Source organism: Cricetulus griseus, chromosome 2, assembly GCF_003668045.3.
Source record: "Cricetulus griseus strain 17A/GY chromosome 2, alternate assembly CriGri-PICRH-1.0, whole genome shotgun sequence".
Taxonomy (NCBI): domain Eukaryota; kingdom Metazoa; phylum Chordata; class Mammalia; order Rodentia; family Cricetidae; genus Cricetulus; species Cricetulus griseus.
Genome location: NC_048595.1, coordinates 399,371,931 through 399,393,367, shown reverse-complemented (window position 1 = coordinate 399,393,367; position 21,437 = coordinate 399,371,931). Strand labels below are relative to the sequence as shown.

At 50.8% G+C, this 21,437-nt stretch overlaps 2 protein-coding genes and 1 non-coding gene across 5 annotated transcripts; all 3 read right to left on the bottom strand.

Moving 5' to 3' along the window:
- Positions 1-2,361: 2,361 nt before the first annotated feature.
- On the bottom strand, positions 2,362-20,399 carry Hoxc5 (homeobox C5). 2 transcript variants are annotated; one of them, XR_004768647.1, is made up of 3 exons: positions 20,280-20,399; positions 19,810-19,943; positions 3,320-3,448 (listed from the first exon to the last, which is right to left on the bottom strand). XR_004768647.1 is itself a non-coding variant. In XM_027396755.2 (2 exons), exons 1-2 carry the CDS (start codon positions 4,590-4,592, stop codon positions 3,234-3,236), a joined length of 669 nt encoding a protein of 222 aa, XP_027252556.1. In that variant the 5' UTR covers positions 4,593-6,735; the 3' UTR covers positions 2,362-3,233. The 2 variants fall into 2 exon arrangements, 1 of the variants encoding a protein (XP_027252556.1); XM_027396755.2 differs by lacking the exons at positions 19,810-19,943; positions 20,280-20,399 and adding an exon at positions 4,139-6,735 and having other exon boundaries at positions 2,362-3,448.
- Positions 3,678-3,761, bottom strand: Mir615 (microRNA mir-615). The gene has a single exon (NR_105256.1). It is a non-coding gene; the product is annotated as a microRNA mir-615 (primary transcript).
- Hoxc6 (homeobox C6) lies at positions 6,819-9,884 on the bottom strand. 2 transcript variants are annotated; one of them, XM_027396752.2, is made up of 2 exons: positions 8,729-9,884; positions 6,819-8,018 (listed from the first exon to the last, which is right to left on the bottom strand). In XM_027396752.2, exons 1-2 carry the CDS (start codon positions 9,126-9,128, stop codon positions 7,687-7,689), a joined length of 732 nt encoding a protein of 243 aa, XP_027252553.1. In that variant the 5' UTR covers positions 9,129-9,884; the 3' UTR covers positions 6,819-7,686. The 2 variants fall into 2 exon arrangements, with proteins under 2 accessions (XP_027252553.1, XP_027252554.1); XM_027396753.2 differs by having other exon boundaries at positions 6,819-7,994; positions 8,729-9,254.
- Positions 20,400-21,437: the final 1,038 nt, after the last annotated feature.

Here is a 21,437-nt window from a genome sequence, read left to right as displayed (position 1 = left end):
AGGTGGATCCTTATTTATTTATTTACTTATTTCTAGAAGGACCTGATGCCTTCGAGGTCGTGTTGATATTTTTCTTCCTATTTTGTTCTCCTCTCTAATTGCTCAGAGTGGGACGTGTCCCCTCTTCCCACTCCCCCGGAAGGTAAGTCATGATTCTTCCCCTTCTTTCCTGCTGCCAGAGTGGGTGGGTTCTAGGGCAAAGTAGAGAGGTGGGCTCTGGCTCTATTATCACTTTTGGGGGCCAAGGAGCCCCTCCATTTACTCTCCCAGAGCAATATTAAGCCCTGGAACTTGAAAGTTGGTCCAGGGGCAGCTTTGTGGGATAGATGTTAAGCTTCTGGTCAAAGAGAAAGTACATTTCTAGGCCTCACTCACCCTCAGTGCAGGAGAGGTCTGAGGCTTCTGGCTTTGTGACTTATGTCCTGGTTGCCTCTGCCAGCAGCACTGCTGGAGCTGTGGCTGGACAGGGGCTCAGGCCTGTGACAGAAAGGAGGAGAGCTGGTAGGCACGGTTTCCCCCCAAGCCTGGGCAAGCTGAGACAGTCCTTCAGCTAGCTCCTCCAGGGAATAAGAAGTTCAGGCCTGCCTGGAGGAGGCAAACAATTCACAGAAGGGCTGGTGAACTTTGCCAGGCAGGTCGGATCAGTATCTCTCCTATTCCCTCTCCATCAAACCCTTGGTTCATGAAGCCCTGATGTGTCCCCTTGGGGAGAAAGCACAGGGCTTCCTGAAGCCTGGGAGGCTGGAACCGGTGAGTGTGGGCGCCATAGCCTTTTCCTTACTTAACTGTTACCCATCTGAGCCGCCAGCACTTCTTCACACTTCAATGCTCACCCAATAGTTTAACTCAGCATGTAGAAAAAAATTAAACTAACTCCCTGAAGAAAATCACACGTTTTATTTCAGTGTGTGTGTGTGTGTGTGTGTGTGTGTGTGTGTGTGTGTGTGTGTAGAGGGGGCAAGAGAAGAGGGAGGGAGGGAGGGAGGGAGGGAGAGAAAGGGAGAAAGAGAAAGAGGAGAGGAAGATAGTTGGTTAGGGCTGGGTTGCCCAGCCTGCAGGGTACAAGTTGAGGGGAGACTTTATCAGTATTCTAACCCTGCCAGAGCAGAGGGAAGGGAAGGGAGGTGATGGGTACAGTTCAATAAACACTCACTGAGACCTCCTACATGCTAAGCATGAGGACAGGCTCTTGGGTCTAAAACTCACAGGCACAATGGCTTAGAATGTGGGATGCAGTGAAGTCAGCCCTTTAATAATCCAAGGAGCATCAGGATTAATAATTATACAAAGAAATATCCCTGCCCCTCCCCAGAGCCACTTTGTTCACTTTCTGTCCTAGTATAGAGCAGCCCCTAGCCCAGTTTCAGATCCCCACACCTCCAGTGTGGGGGGCCTAGGCTTGGCTCCAGGAAATCACCCCATTGTGGGAGGCTGCAGAGGAAATGCAGTAAAGTTTTATGGACCCATCCCACATTTGTTTCTCCTGTAAAGTACTTCCTCCTCCAGCCCATCCCAGGAGCCTGGAGTGGAGCTGAGCAGAGCATAAACCTAGGCCAGCCCCACCTGAATTAGTTGTGCCCCCTCCCCCTCCATACAAAATCTCAGAGACTGTGATAAATGATAGCAAACAGACATGACTCCCACACTGGTCTCTGCAGCTCTTATTCCAGTTAACTGTCCTTCATTGGCTTAGACCCTAGAACCAAGGGAGCTGTTTGTATGTTTTCTCCTAGGCAAGAATGCACACAGTGCAGGTTGCATTCCTTCTCCTTCTAGTCCCCCTCACCCTATCCCATATCTTAGAAAGCTGAAGCACATCTCAAACCTTAGCCAACTCCCCTTCCTCCACACCTCTGTACCAAGCAGCACCAACTATTGCTGGGAGTCCTTCTGGGGTCAGACATGGCCCTAGACTGAAAACTCAGCCTTCCTTCTATGTCCAGCAAACCCACTCAGAGATGACCTAGACCCAGTAGAGATCTTGAGACCCAGAAGGGCCCACATCTCAGTCGTGGGAGCCACTGGTTCCTATGTTGTGGCATTAAGTACAGACTACAGACAGTCCAGAAGCCTCAAGTCTTTTTAGTCAGGGTAAGAATAGGGCATAGAAGGTCTGGGTGCCTTAGATACCCACAGCATGAAGAAACACCAGTACAAGCACCCTCAAGTACCCTCCCCTTCACTCCAGAGGCCCTCGTTAGAACTCAGTTACATTTCCCTATGCTTGCAGCTCCTGGAAGTGTTTAAAAATATTTTTAAAGGGATGGTTCAAAGACTGGACCTCCCCATACACTTCAGAGCCTATTTAGACCCATCTACTTAATGCATGCCCTAAACAGACAGAAGTCATTGCATCTTTAGTCTTGTTCTTTCTTTGTCTTTATTTGATATGACAAAATATAGTTTCAGGAAGGACCTGGAGTCAATAAATAGTTGCACTGCAATGGGGCAGGAGGGTGAGAAAGTCATGGCAAGATATATAGGATAGCAAAAAAGCCTTAAAAACCACTTGCTGGGGTCCTAAGGCAAGAGACCCCAATAGTTGAGCTAGGTAGCAGGCTGGGGCTGTGAACCTGAGAGTGCATGCAGCAGGCCAGGCTGGGGAGGCTCCCGGGTTTTGGGGAGGGGGTTAGAAGGTCTGGAGTGCATGGGACAACCTCCAGGTCTACAGGCCCACTTTCACTCATCTCCCTCTTTCATATGCAAATCATTAATAAGTAAAGACGAGTTTAGAAGCTATAAAGGTTAGTTGCTATAGGAAAGCACCCCGAGTCTGGTCATACCTTCTGCTTGGTACAACCAGCCTTTAGCGGCCTGGCCACCTTAGGCAGAAACAAAGAGGGTGAGGTGGAGGTCGGGGCTAAGGGGTGGCAGCTGGTCTGTCTCACCTTAACTCAGGCTGGCCTAGCTCTGGCTAGGAGAGAGAGGCAGCCCAGGTTGAGGCTCATCCAGCATCGGCCGGTAGAACACCGCAGCTCTGCGGGCAAACCCTACAAGAGTGTATCCTGGGCCTGGGGTACTCAACAGAGTTGAGGCGAGATGGGCAGTGCAGGCGGTCCTGCGGAACCCTGGGTCGAAGGGGATTCGGAATGCCAAGGAAATGCGCTTTTGTTTGGGAGGCCTGGAGCCAGTGCTCCAGCCTCCGCCCCAAAATCTAGAACGAGGAAAACCGAAAAGGAAGGGCACAGGGACCAAAGCCGACTGGGGTGCTTTCTGCGGGCTCCCCGCTTCCTCTAAAGAGCCTCTTTGCTCTTCATTTTGGAATCTTTCTTCCACTTCATCCTGCGGTTCTGGAACCAGATCTTGATCTGTCTCTCGTTGAGACACAAGTTGTTGGCAATTTCTATGCGCCTGCGGCGAGTGAGGTAGCGGTTAAAGTGGAATTCTTTCTCGAGTTCCAGGGTCTGGTAGCGCGTGTAACTGGTTCGGGACCGCTTGCCATCCGTCTCTGGAACATAAATCCCCCCAAGCCAGGAAGGGGTGAATACCATGCAGCACCTCATCGTCCCACCCCAGTCCCAGGCCCCCACCCGTGGTCGGAGGAAGTGGAGGTGAGCGCGGTGGGACAGGCCAGAAGGGCTGCAGGCAGGCAGGCCCGACCCCGAGAGAAGCGCCTCCGCCTGGGCAGGAAACTTTCCACCGTTGCCTTCACTCTGCGGCCGGAGGGGCTGAGGGGGGATGGGGGGAAGAGGGAGACCCAGGCTCGGACCGAACAATAAGCACCCTCGAGATCCGAGCACCGGGGACCCCCCTCCCGCCCCTCCCGAGTCGCTGGAATCCTCCGGAGCCGCGAGCACCAGCCGAGCGGGCTCCGCAGGGGAGGGAGGGAGCCCGCGGGGGGATCCCCACTCTGGAGCCCCGTGCTCCTCACCCTTTAGATCCCTCTATTTTTTTAACTCCCTCCCTCTCCCCCAAAAATTGAATATTGCCTTTTATACACGTTTTGTTCCTATGATCCAATTATGTCGTCGTAAATTTGGGCGCACACAGCCTCTAAGCCTTTTAGTGGACAGTTTTACGAGCCATTGATGCCTGGATCGTAAAATTTATGGCCGCAGGTTTTTTTTCTTTATTTGCCCCGCATGGCCTATAAAACCCAGGCGGACCCGAGCGCGCAAAATGAAGTCCTAAAGTTTACCGTGGCTCATGTGCAGTTTGGTCATCCACGGGTAAATCTGTGGCGGGGCCGGTGGCTGGCTCAGTCCGGCGGGTTGCCCTGTCTGCGCCTGCTCCTCTTTGATCTCCCCACTGCTCTTAGCTCGCTCCTCCAGCGCCGGGCGAGCCGCCTTCTGACTGTACATCCCGGGGTTCAGAGGAGCCGCTTCGTCTCTGCCCAGAGCGTGTCCCGGAGCGGCCGCGGCGCTGCAGGCGGGGCGGTCGGGGTGAGCCCGGGGGTTGGCAGCCATGTCTACCCCGTGGAGAGAGTTGGAAGGCGCAGGCGGTGGGAAAGTGATGCTTAAGTCCAATCCGCCGTAGCAGTACCTGGATGCCTGCACCTCTGAGGCCGATCCATAGTTCCCACAAGTTTGCATGTTATAGGCAGGGATATTGGGGCTCTGCTTATAGAATGAATTGGCTACGTAGGAGCTCATGGCGGGGAGGGCCCAAAAAAATTTCTGCACCCTTTTTGATTAAGGGTGATTTGTGACTCTTTGAAGTTGAGGGGTTTTTTGTTCTCCAAAGTGCACAATTTATAGGTGGAGATATCTCTTTCTTTATCCTATGCGCTCTTCCCAAATAAGGGAGCCTTAAATAGAGTCACGTGACTGGAGCGGCCACTCATAAATTTGGCTTGATGACCTCCGGGAGGTTAGTGATGGAAGCAGGCGAAACGCATCTTGATATGTTGGCAAAGCCCAACCCGGGGGGTGGGTGGGGGGACTGAGAGAGAGAAGCAAGGGGGAGGAAAAAAATGGTTCTTGGAATTGGGGGGTAGTCGGGACAACGAGCTCACAGCGACACCTGGTGCCAACTTGGAGGAATTGCATCCTGAAGTATCGCTTGGCCTTCTGGTAGCTGGATTGTTGAGAAGTTGCTTGTTGGACAAACTAACCCTTGACCTGGCCTTAAAATTCTGTCTAAATTTGAGAAAAGATGAGGCATTGGTAAGGTTTTACACAGGTGGTTTTTATAATGGAAAGTGCCAGTTCCCTTCCTCCAGAGTCTTCCAAACTTCAAAGATGACTGAGAAAGGGGGTTGGGGTAGCTAAAGTCCAGGCTAGAGAACCAACAGGGTGGGTATACTTAAGTTACCTAAACCAAAGATCAAGGCCTCTAGCTTGGGAGGGTTGGATAGTTCTGCTGAAGAGCTGCTTGTCTTGTCCGCTTGGAAAAACGAACTCAACCTCTGGGAAGTAGGCAAGTTACCCAGGGGAGGGAGGGTTCCTGAGTGGGCAGAAGCAGGCAGAGAAGTCCTGAGACCTAATCCTGGGGACTCTCTGGGATGTGACTGGAGGGGCCAGGTGGACTTGGGTTACTTCACTAAGTTAGGAACTCTAGTGGGACAAGAGGCAACATTCCCATGTGTGTAAACAGACACAATGGGCTGGGGGACCCTCCTATAGCTGTGTGTGATCCTCCTCGGGTACTGATGCCCAAATTTCAGATAGCAAGTAGAGGGCACTCCAGGGCATGAAGGGGCAATATTCAAACTCCCACAGATATTATGAGCAAGGCAGAGATAATGGCCTGCTTGTACTCTTTTGGGGGTAGGCCCTTAGACCAGGCTTCTCAGAAACTTCAATCTAGAAGACCCACAGGACATTTTCTGGACTCTTCAGAGGCATAGGGAGGGGGTGGGGAGGCCAGGCAACTGGGCAACCTAGACAGTATTTGGCCCGGGTTTCTTCAACCTTTGCGTCCTTTGCCCTGCTTTCTTAGTTCCCAAACTACTCTTTGCTGTCTGCCTTTCCCCAGGGTCTCTCGGCCTCTGCCAGAAGTCCCCCTCCCCGCTGGTGAAGGCTCTGGAGGAAGGGGGCGGTGGTGGCAGGGACCTGGAGAGTCTGGGAAACTCGGGAGGAATTTTTCCCCCTCCGGGAGACCACCCACCCCCACTTCTCCCCTAGGCCCACTCAGGTTTCTCGGCGAGGCTTGAGGAAAGAAGGCTGGAGCCTAGAAACAATTAGTTTCCTACTGCTTCCCTTACACATTAGATTTGAGGAGAACAGATGCAAGAACAGGACAAGCTAGGACTATAAGAAAGAAGGAATTTTGTCTGTTAGGAGTCCCAGCTCAGGCCAGAGCTCAGTTTCCAGTCTTTCTCTTTCGAGATGTCCTTGGATCGCTCAGTCCCTGCGAACAGACTCAAATCCTGCCGTCCTTGGGTTGCCAGGGCGCTTCTGCCACGTTTCGCAACAGCCGGCCTGGCGGGCCGGGGGTTTGCTCGCTAGTCTTCCTCCGGACACTGCTGGAAGTGGGCGCGGGGTGGTGGGGGGAGACGACCCTGGTGCTCGGATCAGGCTTCTTTTCTCGCTTTTTGGGCTCAGAAGCCGAGGATTCCAGGCTCCTACAGGCAGGAAGAAAGGCCCGCGTGGGGCTTGCAGCCCAACCGGGCTCACTCAGGCTTCCCCGCCCCCAGCGAAAGTCCAAGCGGCCCTTTTTCCTCCTTTTCTTTTCCGGGGTGTGTGTTGCTCCGTGTAGGGGAGGTCTCAGAGACCTCTCAGAACCCCAGCAAGGTCAGGAGAACCCAGAGACGGAGGGTCGGCGCCCGGCTGCAGGGCAGGCGAGTGAGGAGGGCTGGGGGCTTGCAGGCGGCAGGCCACGAGCTGGAGCTCTGCTGCAGGCCAGCGGGCGGGGAATGAACAAACAGGCGGATTATAAACTTTTAAAAATAATATCAGTTTTATTAAATATTCGAGAACGGATCCAGAGGTCGGATTTATACAGGAGGATAACACGAGGGGGGGTATTTTTTCTTTATTTATTTTCTCCTACTGGCTAAACAACCGTCATTCACTTTTTTTCTCTTTTTGTTATTTTCCCTCTTTTTTTTAAATCCTTTTTAAAATGAACTCGGAACACTGATGGAGCTAAACATAAATATAAATACAGAGACCACAAATACAGCTAGAAATATTCACACAGAAACGGTCACAGTTCGTAATATGCCATAATGACCCCCAGGAATCTTTAAATACAATTTGCCTGGACTGGGCATTTGCTGGGGCAAAGGGGCCGGGCAGGGACTGGGGAGAAGCCCGGGGTGGGGGTGGGGGGTGTTGTGGGGCCAAGGCGCGCCCTCCTGAGGCCTCCCGCCCTCCGGCTGCCAGACCGGGCCCTGAGGCCCTGAAGTGAAGGCCCCAGGCCCGGGAGCCGGCTCTCTGCGCGGGGGCGGGGGTTAAGGGCGTCGGGGGTGGGGAGGGAGCCTAGAGCTCACTTGGAGGGACAACAGCGGAGTCTGAAGCGAGGTTCAGGGACCGCGTCCCCAAGGCCTGGGCCAGGGAAGGGGCCTGCAGACAAGCCAGACAAGCCAGACAAGGAGCTAGCGAGGGAACTAGAGGAGGAGGCTGGTGAAGAGTTGTGCAGTGAGGGAGGGGGTCCAGAGCTGACTTTCAGGTCCAAGTCTGACTCCCTGTTTTGTTTTAGGAAGTCACAACACATCAATTGTGCCAGTGATAAATACAGAGTATGTGATTCGGGGAGCTGGGATGAGCAAGGGAGGAGAGAGGGGTGCAAGGGCAGTCCTGGTCACTCTTTCTGCTTCTCCTCTTCTGTGTCTTCTCGCTTTTCCTCTTTTCCGCCCAGGCTGTCGGCGGCTGCCCCTCCGCCGCCCCCCGAAAGCGTGGACGTGAGATTAGATTCTTTTTTCCACTTCATCCGGCGGTTCTGGAACCAGATTTTGATCTGTCGCTCGGTCAAGCACAGAGCATTGGCGATCTCGATGCGCCGGCGCCGGGTTAGGTAGCGGTTGAAGTGAAATTCCTTCTCCAGTTCCAGGGTCTGGTACCGAGAGTAGATCTGGCGGCCGCGCCTCCGGTCAGCTCCGTAACCGACCCCTAGAGATCCGGGCACAAAACACACTAAAAACAATCAGCAAGGCGTCCTCTGAAGACATTTTCACCTAGCAAAGTCCAGAGGCTCTCAACTTGGCCCACAGCTCGAGGCCCCTTCGCCCCTTCGGACTCTAGCCTTCTCCCTTTTGCTCTGCCCCACCCCCACTGGGGGTACAGCCAGGACCCCAACTTCATTCAGACTTCCCACGAGGTGGGAGATGTGTGTCCCAAAGAAAGCTGGGGGGCGGGGCAAAAAACAGAAAGCTGGGCATCTAAAAGCTGATTTTTTTTTTTTTAAATCCCAACTACTGGGGATAAGGGCCCCATCTCTCAAGGACTGGGTTCCCCCACCTTTCCCAACATCCCAGTTCCCTGGAAAGTTCTCCCCACTTCTCTGACCTCTCCTAACTCCCTCCCTTCTCTCCAGCCTAACAAGACTTTGGGGGGCTCCCCCACCCTATGTCCCCTCCCCTCATTCCCCTGCCCTGTTCCTGCCCCCTCAGCTCTTCTTGGAGCCCTCCAATCCGTCAGGGACCGAGGGGGCCAGACCCCTACGAGCAAGCGCGGGAGGTGAGCAGAGGGGGCTGAAGAGGGGCCCTGTCTCGGTGTCGGCGAGGAGACGAGCGTGATTGTTTTTATGGGGCCATAAAAAACTCTCTCCGCCCGTTCTTCTAGGGAAGCCGGTCATAAAGCCAGTTCAGTTTATTTAATTTATATCTCGGAGCTGTAAAACTCACCACTGTGCGAATTCATTCGCTGCATCCAGGGGTAAATCTGGATACTGGCTTTCTGGTCCTGGGGCGCAGTCCTGCCCTGCTCAGAACTAAAATCCTGAGCGATTGAGGTCTGTGTGTTATGTCCTAAGGTGTTTTGTCTGCAGTTTGAGAGCATGTCTTTCTCCTGGTAAAAGGAATTAGATCCATAGTCATACGGCCCCCGGCTGGAACTGAACACGACATTCTCCTGTGGCGAATAAAAGGGAGTCGAGTAGATCCGGTTCTGAGCTACGGCTGCTCCATAGGTCGAGAAATGCCTCACTGGATCATAGGCGGTGGAATTGAGGGCGACGTTGGGGAGGACGTCCTGGCCCCCGGCGAGGTGGCAGGATAAGGAAGGGTTAGTGAAGTAGGAATTCATCCCTTTGCCTTTACCTGGTCGGGCTATGATTTCTTTAATATTTATTTCTGTCTCCAGTTTGTACTCGGAACTAGATGGTTATAGGGACGGCTCCAATCCAGGACAGACAAAATGACAAAGTCAGCTGACCCCCTTCCAGCCAATCGCAAGCCAGATGTCAAGAAGGGGGAAAAAAATCGCTTCTGCTTCTGTTGATTCCCTAGTTGAGACTAAGTGTGTGCTTTGAAAGTAAGACTTGGATTTCTTTTAAGAATATATATGTAAGGGAACTGGTGTGGGGGGGTGCAGGTCCATAAGCAGGGCCTTGTACCCTGCATAAGGAAAGGTCTAGTCCCAGGAAATGTCTCCGCCCCAGCTAACTTTATTGTGCTGTGGCCAAATGCAGGGCGAGAGAAATCCTTGTGTTTTCAGTCCGATTTCATCTTTCGAATTTTCTCCTTTTCTAAAATTACATCCTGATTGCTTCATTTGAGAAGATCCTTCCCAGTGGAAGGAAGTTCCCAGAAATTCTACAAGACATTCTGGCTTAACAACTATGAAGTGAGTCCCCGTCACTAGACAGCATATTTTTCCAATAATTAGAAAAATCAAAAGGGAAGGGAAATCTCCTGAAACACGGTGCAGTGGAGCAGTGTAGCTAAGAGTCTTGGATTAGAGGATATGTTGATCTCAAACGTGACAAGTGGATCTAAAGGGTGAGACCATGGGCTACAGTGGAGGTCCTGGAGTAAGCATCTGATCTCGTTTGCCTCCTACCCTACTGCTGCTCCCCCAGAACCTTGCTTTTGGGGAAATTCTTGCAATATTTTTGCTTAGGAGAAAGCATGTATAATAATGCATTATAGGAGAGAGAGAGAGAGAGAGAGAGAGAGAGAGAGAGAGAGAGAGAGACTGAGATTCTTTCTAAAGACATCAACTCCTGTTTATGTTGGTGAGAATTTATGATTTGGAACCAGCTCAGGCCAGTGGGGTACCACATAGGCTGCAGCCTGGAAGACAAAATTGGTGCGACTACAATGAACAGTTACCTTCCAACAGACTCAAGCCCCTGTCCAGGTCAGAAGACCCTATCTGCTCTGGATTTACTGCCCTGCCAGGCATGGTGCCCCTGGACCTGAGCTGTAATGCTGGAAGTCCCTAGGAAAGGATTCCTGAGGAGTCCTTGGGCTCTCACCCAGACTGTCACCTCTGGATTCTCAGCAGCCCTTACCTCCATTTTCTTCCCCACCTTGAGGCTGAGAAAAGGGAGGAGAAGATTAGAAAAGAGCAGTTTTGTAGGGGCTACAGAGAGCTTTACTGAGTGAATCGAAACAGCAGAAGGTGTGCAGCTGGGGTTTCCCTCTGATTAAATCAAACTGAATTTGATATCGACATAGGCTGGAAATACTTGGAGCTGACAAAGAGAGGATGGCAAGGTACAAGCAGGAAGCAGTGAAAGCTCATATTTTCCCCTCACTAATTTTTTTTTTTTTTTTTGAGACTGACTATAACAAGAACCCGGATGTCGCCGGGTTTTATGATCTTTTCCTTCTGTGTAACAAAGCGGAGCAATCAATGGGTAGCAATAAAGCCATAAACGGGACTATGCTGGGAAAAAAACTCGTTTATTCATCTTCAGTAACGTTAAGGTTTCCCTGGAGTGTCACTAGGGGGTGTGTTGGGGGGGGGATAAAGTTTAGAACCCAAAAGCAGGCTGTGTAGGAGCTAGTGCTGACAAAATGTTAGTTAACACATGAACCTCTTTAGGGGGGTTGAGGAGTCTTCCTGACAATTTGTGTTGGCTTTTAAAAATCCAGCCCCTGCCTTTGAAAAAGGAGGGAAACTGGCTGGAATTTAGGAGAGTAGAAGAAAGATCTCTGTAATTGTGGAAGTTTCTACCCCTTGGACTATACTATTTCTTCTCCAAGATGAAGAGGGTAGAGGAGGAGGCTTCCAATAAGAGAAAGATTTTTAAGAAGTTATCTCATCTGGGGGTAACATAGCAGTTACTCCCCCAAACACAGACACTAGTGTGTTGAGTTTTGCTTTCCAATCCATCTGTACTTGAATTCATGGCATGCCTGGGCAGAGGTTTCCAACAGCTGGCTGGGGCTCCAGTCCTCCTGGAGGGCAAGAGGTAGGGGGAGAGCTAACTGAGGGGAGGGTATCCTGGGGGCTGATCGAGGGAACAAGTCAGTGCACCCCTGGACACCAGTAGCCTCTTTCAAAGTTTCCAGCCTCCTGTCTGCCCTGAGGGTATCGGTGTAACAAGTAGAAGCCGTGGCAAGAAAAGAGTAAATTTCCCCCCTATTTCAGAATGAGATTGCTAGAGGGATAAATCATGTCAGTGGTACTTCCTTCAAGATATTAAATTGTTGCAATGTAAAACAAATTGAATGATGGAAGATAGGATGTCTTAATGAAGTTTTGCTTTCCATGAGTGTGGATTTTTGTGTATTTTAAAATCTCTCTTATGGATGTGTGGATGAGGGAGGGACCTTAAAAGAAAGAATGGGCTTTTGAGGGAACCATGTGCTACAGCCCCCTAACAAGGATGCCTGAGTTTCCTGGAGCCCCTCCCTCAATCATATCCAGAGATGAAAGGGACCCCAAAGTTGGAGAGATTCTTTTTTGGGGCCTAAAGGTGGTAGGCTCAGGGGTGGGCAACCTGAGGAACAGAATGTAAGTCTCAGGCCAACGAAAGTTAAGTGTTTTATTATGTCCCTAAACAGAGGGCAGAGACTAAAAGGTCTCGCCGATTTATAATAAACAGAAACCAGCTGCTGGGGGGGGTCAAAAATGCTGGAAGGGGGAGACCAGGGGAAGCAGAAACACAAATATCTTCCCACCACCTAAAGACTTTGGGGGAAATTAACTTCCAGAACACTCTCCTGCATCCCTTTCTACCCCTAAAGGGGGAAGATCTCATTTCTTTTAGTTAGACCTTTAATTATGCATCTGAAATTTACTGGGAGGATTCGCTCCAAGGGGGAGAGCAGGTCAGATGAGTTGGATCTTCCCTCTATTGGACAGTATTTTTTCCTTTTACCATCTTGTACTCTTTCCTCCCTTGGCAAAAGACTGGCTGTCTATGGGGGAGGGGCTGGGGCTTGGATTTTTCTAAATATATTTATATTTTCCTGTTAAATTTGTCTGAAAACAATTATAGAAGCTCATCAGCAGAAGCAAGAACAGATGTTTTATTAAAACTGCAATGCAGTTCTGTAAATATGCACAAGTCTTGGGAAGGAGGGAGGCTCCGTTCTGTTCTTTGTTTCCATCCAAACAAGCCTAGAGAAATCAGAGACCCCCCCCCATCAGGCCCTCCGCCGATCTATGCAGTGCCCTGGGCCTTCGGTCTTCTGAATTAGACATTGAGAGGAGACTTGGTGTCAAGAGCAGATTTTCGCTTTGGGAGTTGTAATTATTGGATTCAAAAACAATCTAAAAATCTCAGAAAAGGAATAAAGGGGGAAAAGTTGCCACTGGCCGCTCCAGTCGCCCCCCCCCTCCCACCGCATCCAAAACACATGCCTTCCAGGAGCACTAATTATAGGAGAGGAATTTACTGCCTGCTTCTTGGGCCTGAGTGGGTGTAGTCACTGGAGGCTTAAGGGCTACACTGGAGCTTGGGCACTTAGGGGTTTCCCCGGATTTCAGTCTTGCCTAGTCTAAGTCAGGGGAAGGCTGGGGGGGGGTCCCTATGGCTCTGAACTGGGGAAAAAATGAGGGGAGACTGGACTCCAGCTTCTAGGATGATGTCATGGGCGGGCCTCACCTTGCCTGCCTTTGCTTTCTTCTCTGCTCTGGAAAAAACAAAAGTAGTTTCGTGTGTACAGACATTTGAAATGAGCCTGGTGAGATCTGAAATTTTTATTCCGGGATATTCGTCAGGCAATGTCCTCCTTTGTGTTCTGCTGGTCTCCTTTCTCCTTAGATCCTCCACCTCTATGAAGATCTTTGTGACTGACTCCATTCCTGGCCGCCGAAGCCAACTACAGCTCACTCCAACGCTGGAGCCAGAGCCGGGACTCCAAGCTCCCTCGCCTGCCTGGGCTCCTGGCAGCCTAAAAGATACGGCAGCTGCAGGACGCTGCCCCCTTCACCACATCCAGTTCTTGATTTCCAGCAACACAGAATGGTTACCTCAGTCGGCCCCTTTTGTGCCACTGGGTGAGAGCTGAAATCCCTCTTGCAGAGAAAGCTGAGTTCAATAATTGTTCAGCTCACCTCACAATCGCACTATTTGGTTAAGGCTTTGCTGTTCTAGAGTTCAGCTAGCTTTACCAGCTTATAGCTAAATTAAAAAAAAAAACTTAAAAAAAAACTATTCCAAATGCCTGGTGTTTTGTGCACAAGGCCCTTTGATCTCCATGGACCTCGGAGGAAAAGAATTGCAAAGAGAGCGGTGCAGGCCACCAAAGAACCTGACCAAGGTCTGGTCTGCTTGGGAATGCCAAAGCACGGCTCACCCAAGGGGCTCCCAGTTTTTCCTAGATGTGGTAGAGAAAGATTTCCTAACACATACACCCTCCATTCATACTGTGCATTCCTAAAAGAAAGAATGATCCTTTCAAAAGTCAAGCTTAGACACACTGGGAGAAAAGTGAAATTTGACACACCCAACTCGGTGTGTCAAATAGATCCAATTTGTGGGTACTTGATATTTGGTGACAAGGCTTAGGCTGATCAGCTGAAGGGAGCTGGGTTGTCAGTAAGAAAGGAGAGAAGGAGAAAAGGAGCAGAAGGAGTATGTTCAGCTGCTGAAAACTGGCCCAAATAGCTCAGGCCTGTGCTGTGATTCCTTGTTTTGAGCTAAGAGGTTCTGAGCCTGCTGAAGCTGCAATTCAGCATTGAAGAAAGGCACACAGAACGCTCTGCTAAATAATGGCATGTTTTCTCTCCTTCCTGTTTTTGTGAATCTCTGCCTGGCCTTTCCTAACTATACACCACCAGCAGACACAAAAACCCCACTTTTGCACATTTGGCTTAAAATTCAAAAATAAAACAGATCCCATCACACTTCGCCCTGAGATCCCTTCAGGCTTCATCTGGAAGAAATAATTTATGGTTTATGGAGGCCAGGCCCTCAAGCCTTCCACCTTGATACCAAAGCAGCAGAAATATCAGCTGAGGAGAGGGCTTGTGGAAAGCATCTTATCCCTACTGAGAATGGAGAGTTCAGCTGCCTTGGGACATTTCAGGAGGGCAAAGCAAGTGGCCCTATTTGGACTGGAAATAAAAATCAGGACCCAGAATATTTAGGGTACTTTGCATTGCCCAAATAGAACCTAGGGAGATTGTCAGGTGAGGAAGAGTGTGCTGTTCTATGTTAATCCAAAGGAGCCCCCAGCTCTCTGGTTTCTCCTCTGCTTCTCAATGCAGACTGTTAGTTGGGACCATTTTGGAGGTTAATGAGAATTTAAAATTGAAGAATTTGGCATTTATGATATCAGAGTGAGTTGTCATATGGAAATTGTGAAAGTCATAAAAGTATGCCAATAGTTGTATATATGAACACCAAGTCTCCTCTTACCCACTCCCTCTTCTCCTGGTCTAACTTCTCCCATTTGGAAATAAATATTATTATGTTGTAGAACAATAAGCCAACAATGAAACATCGTCATCATTTCTCTATAAATAAGTTTATCCTTTATTGTCAGCAGATCTGAAAGAGCCACTTAATTCATACTGGTGAAAGAGGGGAGAGATGGGGAGAGGGAAATTAATTTCAGAAACAAGAATATTACTTACTGTAATGATACTCTTTTAGATTTGATAGCCAGGGGCAAAATTAAAGGCAAATGTCGACCTCTCTGACTCTATACCTTGCAGGATTCAGAATTTATACGACCCTTTCAGAAGGGGCAATTTAATTTTGTAGGATTTGACAAAATTCACTAATATTTTGGGGGGCTGAGAAGAGAAAGGGGGAAGGTGATGTGCTTTATCTAGTTTTATGAATCTACCAACATTACCCTGGCTGGGAACCCAACCATCTATGTCTGGGAGAAGCTCAAGCAGAAAGGAACGACGAACCCGGAGAAGGAAGAGGAGGAGGAGGAGGAGGAGGAGGAGGAGGAGGAAGATGATGATGATGAGGAGGGCAGAGATGCTCAGGGTCTGTGGTCACTTTACCCAGCCAGTTACCGAGGTGAAGGAAGAAACGCTGTCGGAAAGAGGAGGGAGGTTTGGAAATCTCTCCAACACCAGGACAACCGGAGGTTTATGGTGTCTCCACAATTCCCCTGTCCCATCAGCATTGCCCTATTTTAGGACAATTTCTGCTTCCTCCCCTTGGAAAGGGAAAATGAGGGAGTGCACAAGGTGGGAGGGAAGGGTGTTGAAAGGGGGGAGGAAGTTTGAAAGAGCCCTACACTTTGTTCTCCCCAGCGAATTTGCTGGTTTGGCGGGTTTCTGACGCAGGGTGGCAGCAGACAAAACAAGTAAACAAGGCCCAGACACAATAAACAGGGATGTCTAACAGCATCCGTGAGGCTGTGGCTTACTTGAGACATGATCCTGGAGTAATATCCTGACCCCAAAGTCAGTGTGGCCAAGGCAGGAAGGTCTGAGGTCACCCTCTGTTACTGAGGAAGAAAGGCTGTGAACCTCCCGGTGCCACAAGTCTGGGCACGAGATTCTTGGGAGGAACCGAGTGCCTTGGGAGTGCCACAAAACCCCATCCAGCCCAGCTCCTGTCCTCACTTTCTACTGACATTTATATTTCCTCTCAGCTCTCTCTTTGCAGCCCCAGAAAAGCTGCAAAAGGAAGCCAATTAATTGCCAACAGTAGTCCATACTCAAGGCTGGAGGCCCACAGGCCAAAGGGCCTAGCTTGCATTCTAGAGGGACCTCCATCAGCCTTCTCTCCTAGTGGGCCTCACTCTGGTTCAGGTCACTGACAAGACTAAAATGCACCCCCATCAGTCTCCAGATCTGGGACCTTCCAGAACAAATAAGCCCTTCAGACAGTCAAATCTGAAGCCAGGGAGGCAAAGGGAGGGAGAGCTATTCACAAGTACTCTTGCCCCTCCAGGTTTGCCTTCTCCCTCCACAAACCCCTTCAAACACTCTGGACTGCAGCCACCCAGACAGACCCCTGCCCAGAAATCAGCTTAGCCACTACAATCCTTTTGCCATCCCCATGGAGGCTTCCAGTCCCCAGGGCCCAGTCCTGTTGGCTCAGAATTGCTCACAATCTCACAACAACTATGAAAGAGCCCAAAGACTTCACTTTCAAGATGACCCGGCTTTCTCTTTGGAAGACAGCCTGTGAGTTAGCACACTTTTTAGGGAGATGAAGAGAGACAGCAGAAGGGCACAGTATTTCTCAGGCCAGAGGCTTAGATAGCAAAAGCAATAAGCCAAAGCTCACATACTCCAATTCCAGCACACACATTTCCAGCAGAGACACACAGAGGGCCTCCTCCTTGTGCCCATCTCTCCCCTAGCCCACTCTCAGCCAGTGAAGGCAAACAAAATTTTGCATGCACATAAAATGATGTTGATCAAATATAGCCATGGTAATATACGATTAACCACGAGGAAATATGAGTCTCTATATAGTCTTCCCTGAGTCTGAATCTGTGTATTTGAGACTATACAATAAATACATAATGCCACCAAGCCTGGTTTCAAAATACAACAGCCAGCTCAACAAGGTTGCCTTATCCAACCAAGGTCGAATTCTGTAGGGATCATGATTGTCAGAAACAACCGTCAGAGAAAGGGTTTGTTCTGCCCATTTCTGCTAGGAACCTGGTATGAAATACAATGGATGGCAGGGCTTACAAAGCCTCTTAAGGAGTAGACCTGAGGGGTCCCAAGAAGTGAGCTCAGAGGGAATGCTGCTAGGTCCTGGGTTCTGAGGAAGTTGCCAAGCTTCCATCCACAGAATCCAGTGACTGCCTAGCCCCAGCAATGAGTGGGCAGAGTCCTTGAGCAAAATTCTATTCTTGGTCCCCCTGACTATTATTAGACGATCAAAAGAGCTCTCCTAAAGTGAGGACCCACATGCACACAGAATTTGGCCTGCAAGGAGTTTAAGGATTGCCACTGGTGGCCCCTCTTGTGCTTCTGTTGGAGCGCCAGAAAGAGAAAGAACCAAGGGGCAGAAAAGCGAAAGTAACTGGCGAGCAGAGTGAGCAGAGTGTTGTATTGAGGTCTGATTTATCCCCTGGCTAGATCGGAAAACTGGAAAACCAGAGCCAGTCACTGGTGGTCTGCTTCTCGGCCTGCCAAGGAGGGGTCTCGGGGTGAAGGGTATAAGATAAGGGGGGAGGCTGCAGGACTGTAGCCAAGAAGAAACAGGAAATCAATAAAAATATAAAGACACCTCAAGCTGGTGTTTTTGACGGGAGCTCTGGCACCCAAACACCTCGACATGGCTATTAGCACATTCAGTAGATTCCCTGTAGGCCTAGGGAAATATCCCAGCCTAGCCCAGGCCCGCCCCTCGGATGGGAGGGGGCCTCTAACATCCCAGGTGAATGAATCCACGCTGGCCCGAACAGCCTTCTCCCCAAACGGTTTTCTTTTGGGTGGAACAAAGGAGACTTATGTCCCCCGAACATCCCCTCCCACGTCATTTCGGTCATTCGCAGGGGCAGGGTCCGACAAAAATACAGGCGGAAGAGAGAAATAGCGGCCTCACCGATCGCGGTTCCCACTGTACGCCAGGAGAAAGGCTCACGTTCTGGCCTCCAGGACCCCTCCACTGTCTCAACGCACTCCCTTGGCCCTTTTCAGGTCCCACAGACTCCCGTCCTGGGCAGCCCTAGCCTGGTTCCCCCCAGCATCCGCCTCGGGGCCAGGCTCGGGCAGCGGGAGAGCGCGCAGCAGCGGGAGCAGGCGGCAGGCTGGGCCCATTTGGGAAGAGCCAAGCGCTTTTCTTGGTCGTAAACAAGGAACGCGAAATTAGCCCCTCGGCAGACGCCTCTGCCGACACACCAGTCCTATTGGGGGGTGGGGTGGGAAAGGGGAGAGAAAATGCCATTTCTTCCCCCGGGAGAATACCTCAGAGGCCTTTATGTCGACTGCAAAAGGGGAATTTTGGGGGGGGCTGGGAAAAGGAAGGTGGTTGTGGGGGGGATGGGAGAGAGGATTCACCATCGGCTGTGGCTCAAGGGGTTTGATTTGAATGAAGTCGAATTGTATTTTTAACAATTTGATAAAAACGGGTCCTCTACCCACTGTCCCCCACCCCACCCCCGCGCGCAGGCGATGGGTCTGGGTTTAAACAGGAAATCGAGCTATCCCCTCCCCCACACAGCTAGGCGAAGACTCTCAGTCGAGCTTCTGGGAGAAGACGAGAGGGATTGACTCAGACTGAAGGTGAGTCTGGCTCCCAGTGTCTGGGCCCTCGCCAGGAAAATGCCGCCTTCCCAACTCTAAGGTGTGTCTGTTTGGGTGTGTAAGCATTTTGTGTGTACGCCGCTCTTTATAAACACAGTCTCACACTTTACCGGGTCGCCTCGGACCCCGGCCTGGGAGCAGGGCGGGGTCATATATCAAACTGCAACACAGTCAGGGCCACGTACATTTGGAAGAAATTAAGCCACTGTGTTATGAAACCATATGTGTCAAGTTAAGACTATACAACACGCCATTAGCACCAATTATTAGGAAGATCCAGCATTCTTAAGTCGACCTTAGTCTGACGCCCTTACCGATGAAACCCCACCCACCCCACCCATAAAATGCTCTCCGCTTTGCAGCACCTTCGAGGCCCTGTGGGCAAGGCCTGGTCTATCCCCGCCCAACTTGAGGCCTCTCTTATTCCCACCTCCACCAGGACAAGGCAGGTCCTAATCTAGAGCAGGTCTGCCAGGCGCGCGAGGAAGTTAGTATGGCATCCTGGGTGGAGTGGCCGCAAGTGGGGATTGGGGGGTCCGGTTGCAGGGGGGGCGGATAGGCCGCTGTTCTCCGAGCACAAGATGGCTTTTGAGAGCTGCATCCCCACCCCCACCCCTTCCACCCGCAGAGCAGGGCGCCTCCCACCCTTCTATGCGCCAGGGTGGGGGCGGGAGCAGGGGTGGGCAGACTCTCTCCCCTTGGCTGACGCGCACCAGCCACCAGCCTCCCCCCTAATTGCCAATTAACAGGCTCTGCCGCCCGGCTAGCTGCGCCGGCTTCCTACTCCGCGGCCCGGCCCTGGGCTCAAACTGCGCATGTGTGAGGTCTGGCTTCTAGCTCTCCGGGAAGGAGGGGGTTGCCGGACAGGGAGGGGGCGCTGAAAAGTTTGTTTGGGGGTTAAGGGGCTGGCGTTGCTTAGGGAGCAATGGGCCCAGGCTACAGATTCTTTCTACTGCCTTGAAGTTTGAGCTTCCAGGCCACCACATCCCAGGTCCATCAGCCAAGCTCTCTAACGAGCAGGTACAGACACTGTGGGCATCAGGCAGAGGGCCCCGCGCCCCAGACTAGGACTTGAGCCCCACGGGCCAAGATTCTCTGGCCCTGGACCCCCAACTTCGGCGCACAGTGACATCAGGACAACATATTCTCCCCACTACCAGTTATCAGTATTTCAGCGTTAATCCCGTCCCCCACTTACCTCCCCTTAATTACCCACGCTCCCACCATCTCACCAGCCCCCCCTTCTCCTCTCTAACCAAGACAAGCCGTTGCTACCCTTATCTTGAAACCGCCACCCAGCTACGGACCATTAGTTACATATTTGAACCAATAAGGAAACACTTACCGGGCGCTGCTGTCACTCTCCCTCTCTCCCTCTCTCTCTTTCTGTCTCTCTCTCTCCCACTCTCTGTCTTTCTCGTCTTTCCTCATTCTGTGTCGTTGCCGAGCCTGTCTCAGCTCCACACACACACACACTTACTTTACATAAATTTAAAAAGAAAAAAAGAAAAGTCCTAATTAAAAAAAGCCAAATAAAATTAAGGAGAGTTGCAGGGAAGGGGCAGGAGGGAGAGCCTGGGAGAGGGGAGGGGTGGAGGCGTCTGCAGCTCTGGATCTCTGCTCCCACACCCGCGTACCTCCTGCCCCTTGGGGGCCAGAGGGTCGGGAATAGGGAGAGAGAGAGGTGCTCTCAACTCCTGCCTCTCCCCTACCACCCCGCCCTCCCCAGGTGCCCCCAGCTTCCGGCAACTCCACCTGGAAGAAAAAAATTAAATAGGGAAAATAATTATTAATCAGATTAATAAAAAAAATTACTGGTAATGAACGGAGCGCCCAGCGCAGGTTTCCCTGGCAATGGTTAGGCTCTTACAGGGAGGACTGTTCTGCGGAGCGCTCGGAACGGACAAACCACAATAAAAAGTTCACGTTCATGGATGGAATCCACATGACTTCTTGTGGCCAATCCAACTTGTGAGTCGATCGTAAACTTTTATTACTCAGCTGTAAATTTTCTGCAAACAACCGGGAATGCGATGCATTTGTGTAGCGTGTGCAAATGGGCGCCACGGTCGCCATGTTTACCCAATTCTCTCAGAAAGGGAGCATCCCCCGACCCCCAACCCCACCCTCACCCACCGCCCACTCCCCACGGGTCGGCTGCTCTAGACTAACACAGCAAGAGCAGACTGGGGTTGTAGGGAAGGAAGAAAAGAGGGTTCAGATGCTGAAGGTCGGCTGCCTCCTCTTGCTGTCCCGAATTTTAAATACTTTTCTTAATAAATGAAGGTAATAATGTTGGGTCTGATGAAAATCAAAGCTTTGCAGAGCTCTGCAGCCTTGGGGCAATGAAGGCTGGCGATATGAAGGGACTGAAAATGAATACGATATCTACTCCTACCTTTGTTTTCTAGAAAGAGAACACATCTTTCCTACCGCAGTGCCTCAGGCAAGCCCCCACTCCCCACCCACCCGACAAGAATCGGAGTCTCAGGACGCTGGCAGTTCTCCCAACCAAGCCTGTCATAGATGAGTCTAAAGGACAGAGAGCTGGACCGGGATTTGGTCATTCTTTGGAGGAAGCAGAGGGGTGAGAGTTCCTAGCAGCTTCAAGGACCCTTAAAATGACTTTCATTCCCCAGGTGGTCCCTTTCTCAGACAGAATGACATTCCCAGCCCCCCAAGACCGTCCCTAGCTTCAGGTCCTCTTGTTTTCTAGCTTCCAATGGCAACTTGCAATCATCAAAGAATTAAAAACTAATGTTAAGGTTTAAGATCTTGGTTCAGTTCTCCCTTTTTTTTTAAATTGAGGAGCAAGGCACTTTTGAAACCCTTTCACCTTCTCAGGTTGCCACACACCTGTCTTTTTCATGGGAAAAAAAGATTCTCCTTCATTATGTGGGCAGCTGGGATCTGGCTTCGGAGTTCGCAGGCCCCATAAGAGAGTCATTTACTGCTTCGAATTCTGCCTTCTGC

Excerpts from the sequence above, each read along its gene's own strand:
- Hoxc6 (XM_027396752.2), bottom strand. The coding sequence starts at position 9,128 with ATGAATTCCTACTTCACTAACCCTTCCTTATCCTGCCACCTCGCCGGG. Across the intron at positions 8,019-8,728 it reads GCGAATGAATTCGCACAGTG|TGTGTTTTGTGCCCGGATCT; the intron begins GTGAGTTTTACA and ends GATTGTTTTTAG.
- Hoxc5 (XM_027396755.2), bottom strand. The coding sequence starts at position 4,592 with ATGAGCTCCTACGTAGCCAATTCATTCTATAAGCAGAGCCCCAATATC. Across the intron at positions 3,449-4,138 it reads CAAACTGCACATGAGCCACG|AGACGGATGGCAAGCGGTCC; the intron begins GTAAACTTTAGG and ends TTTATGTTCCAG.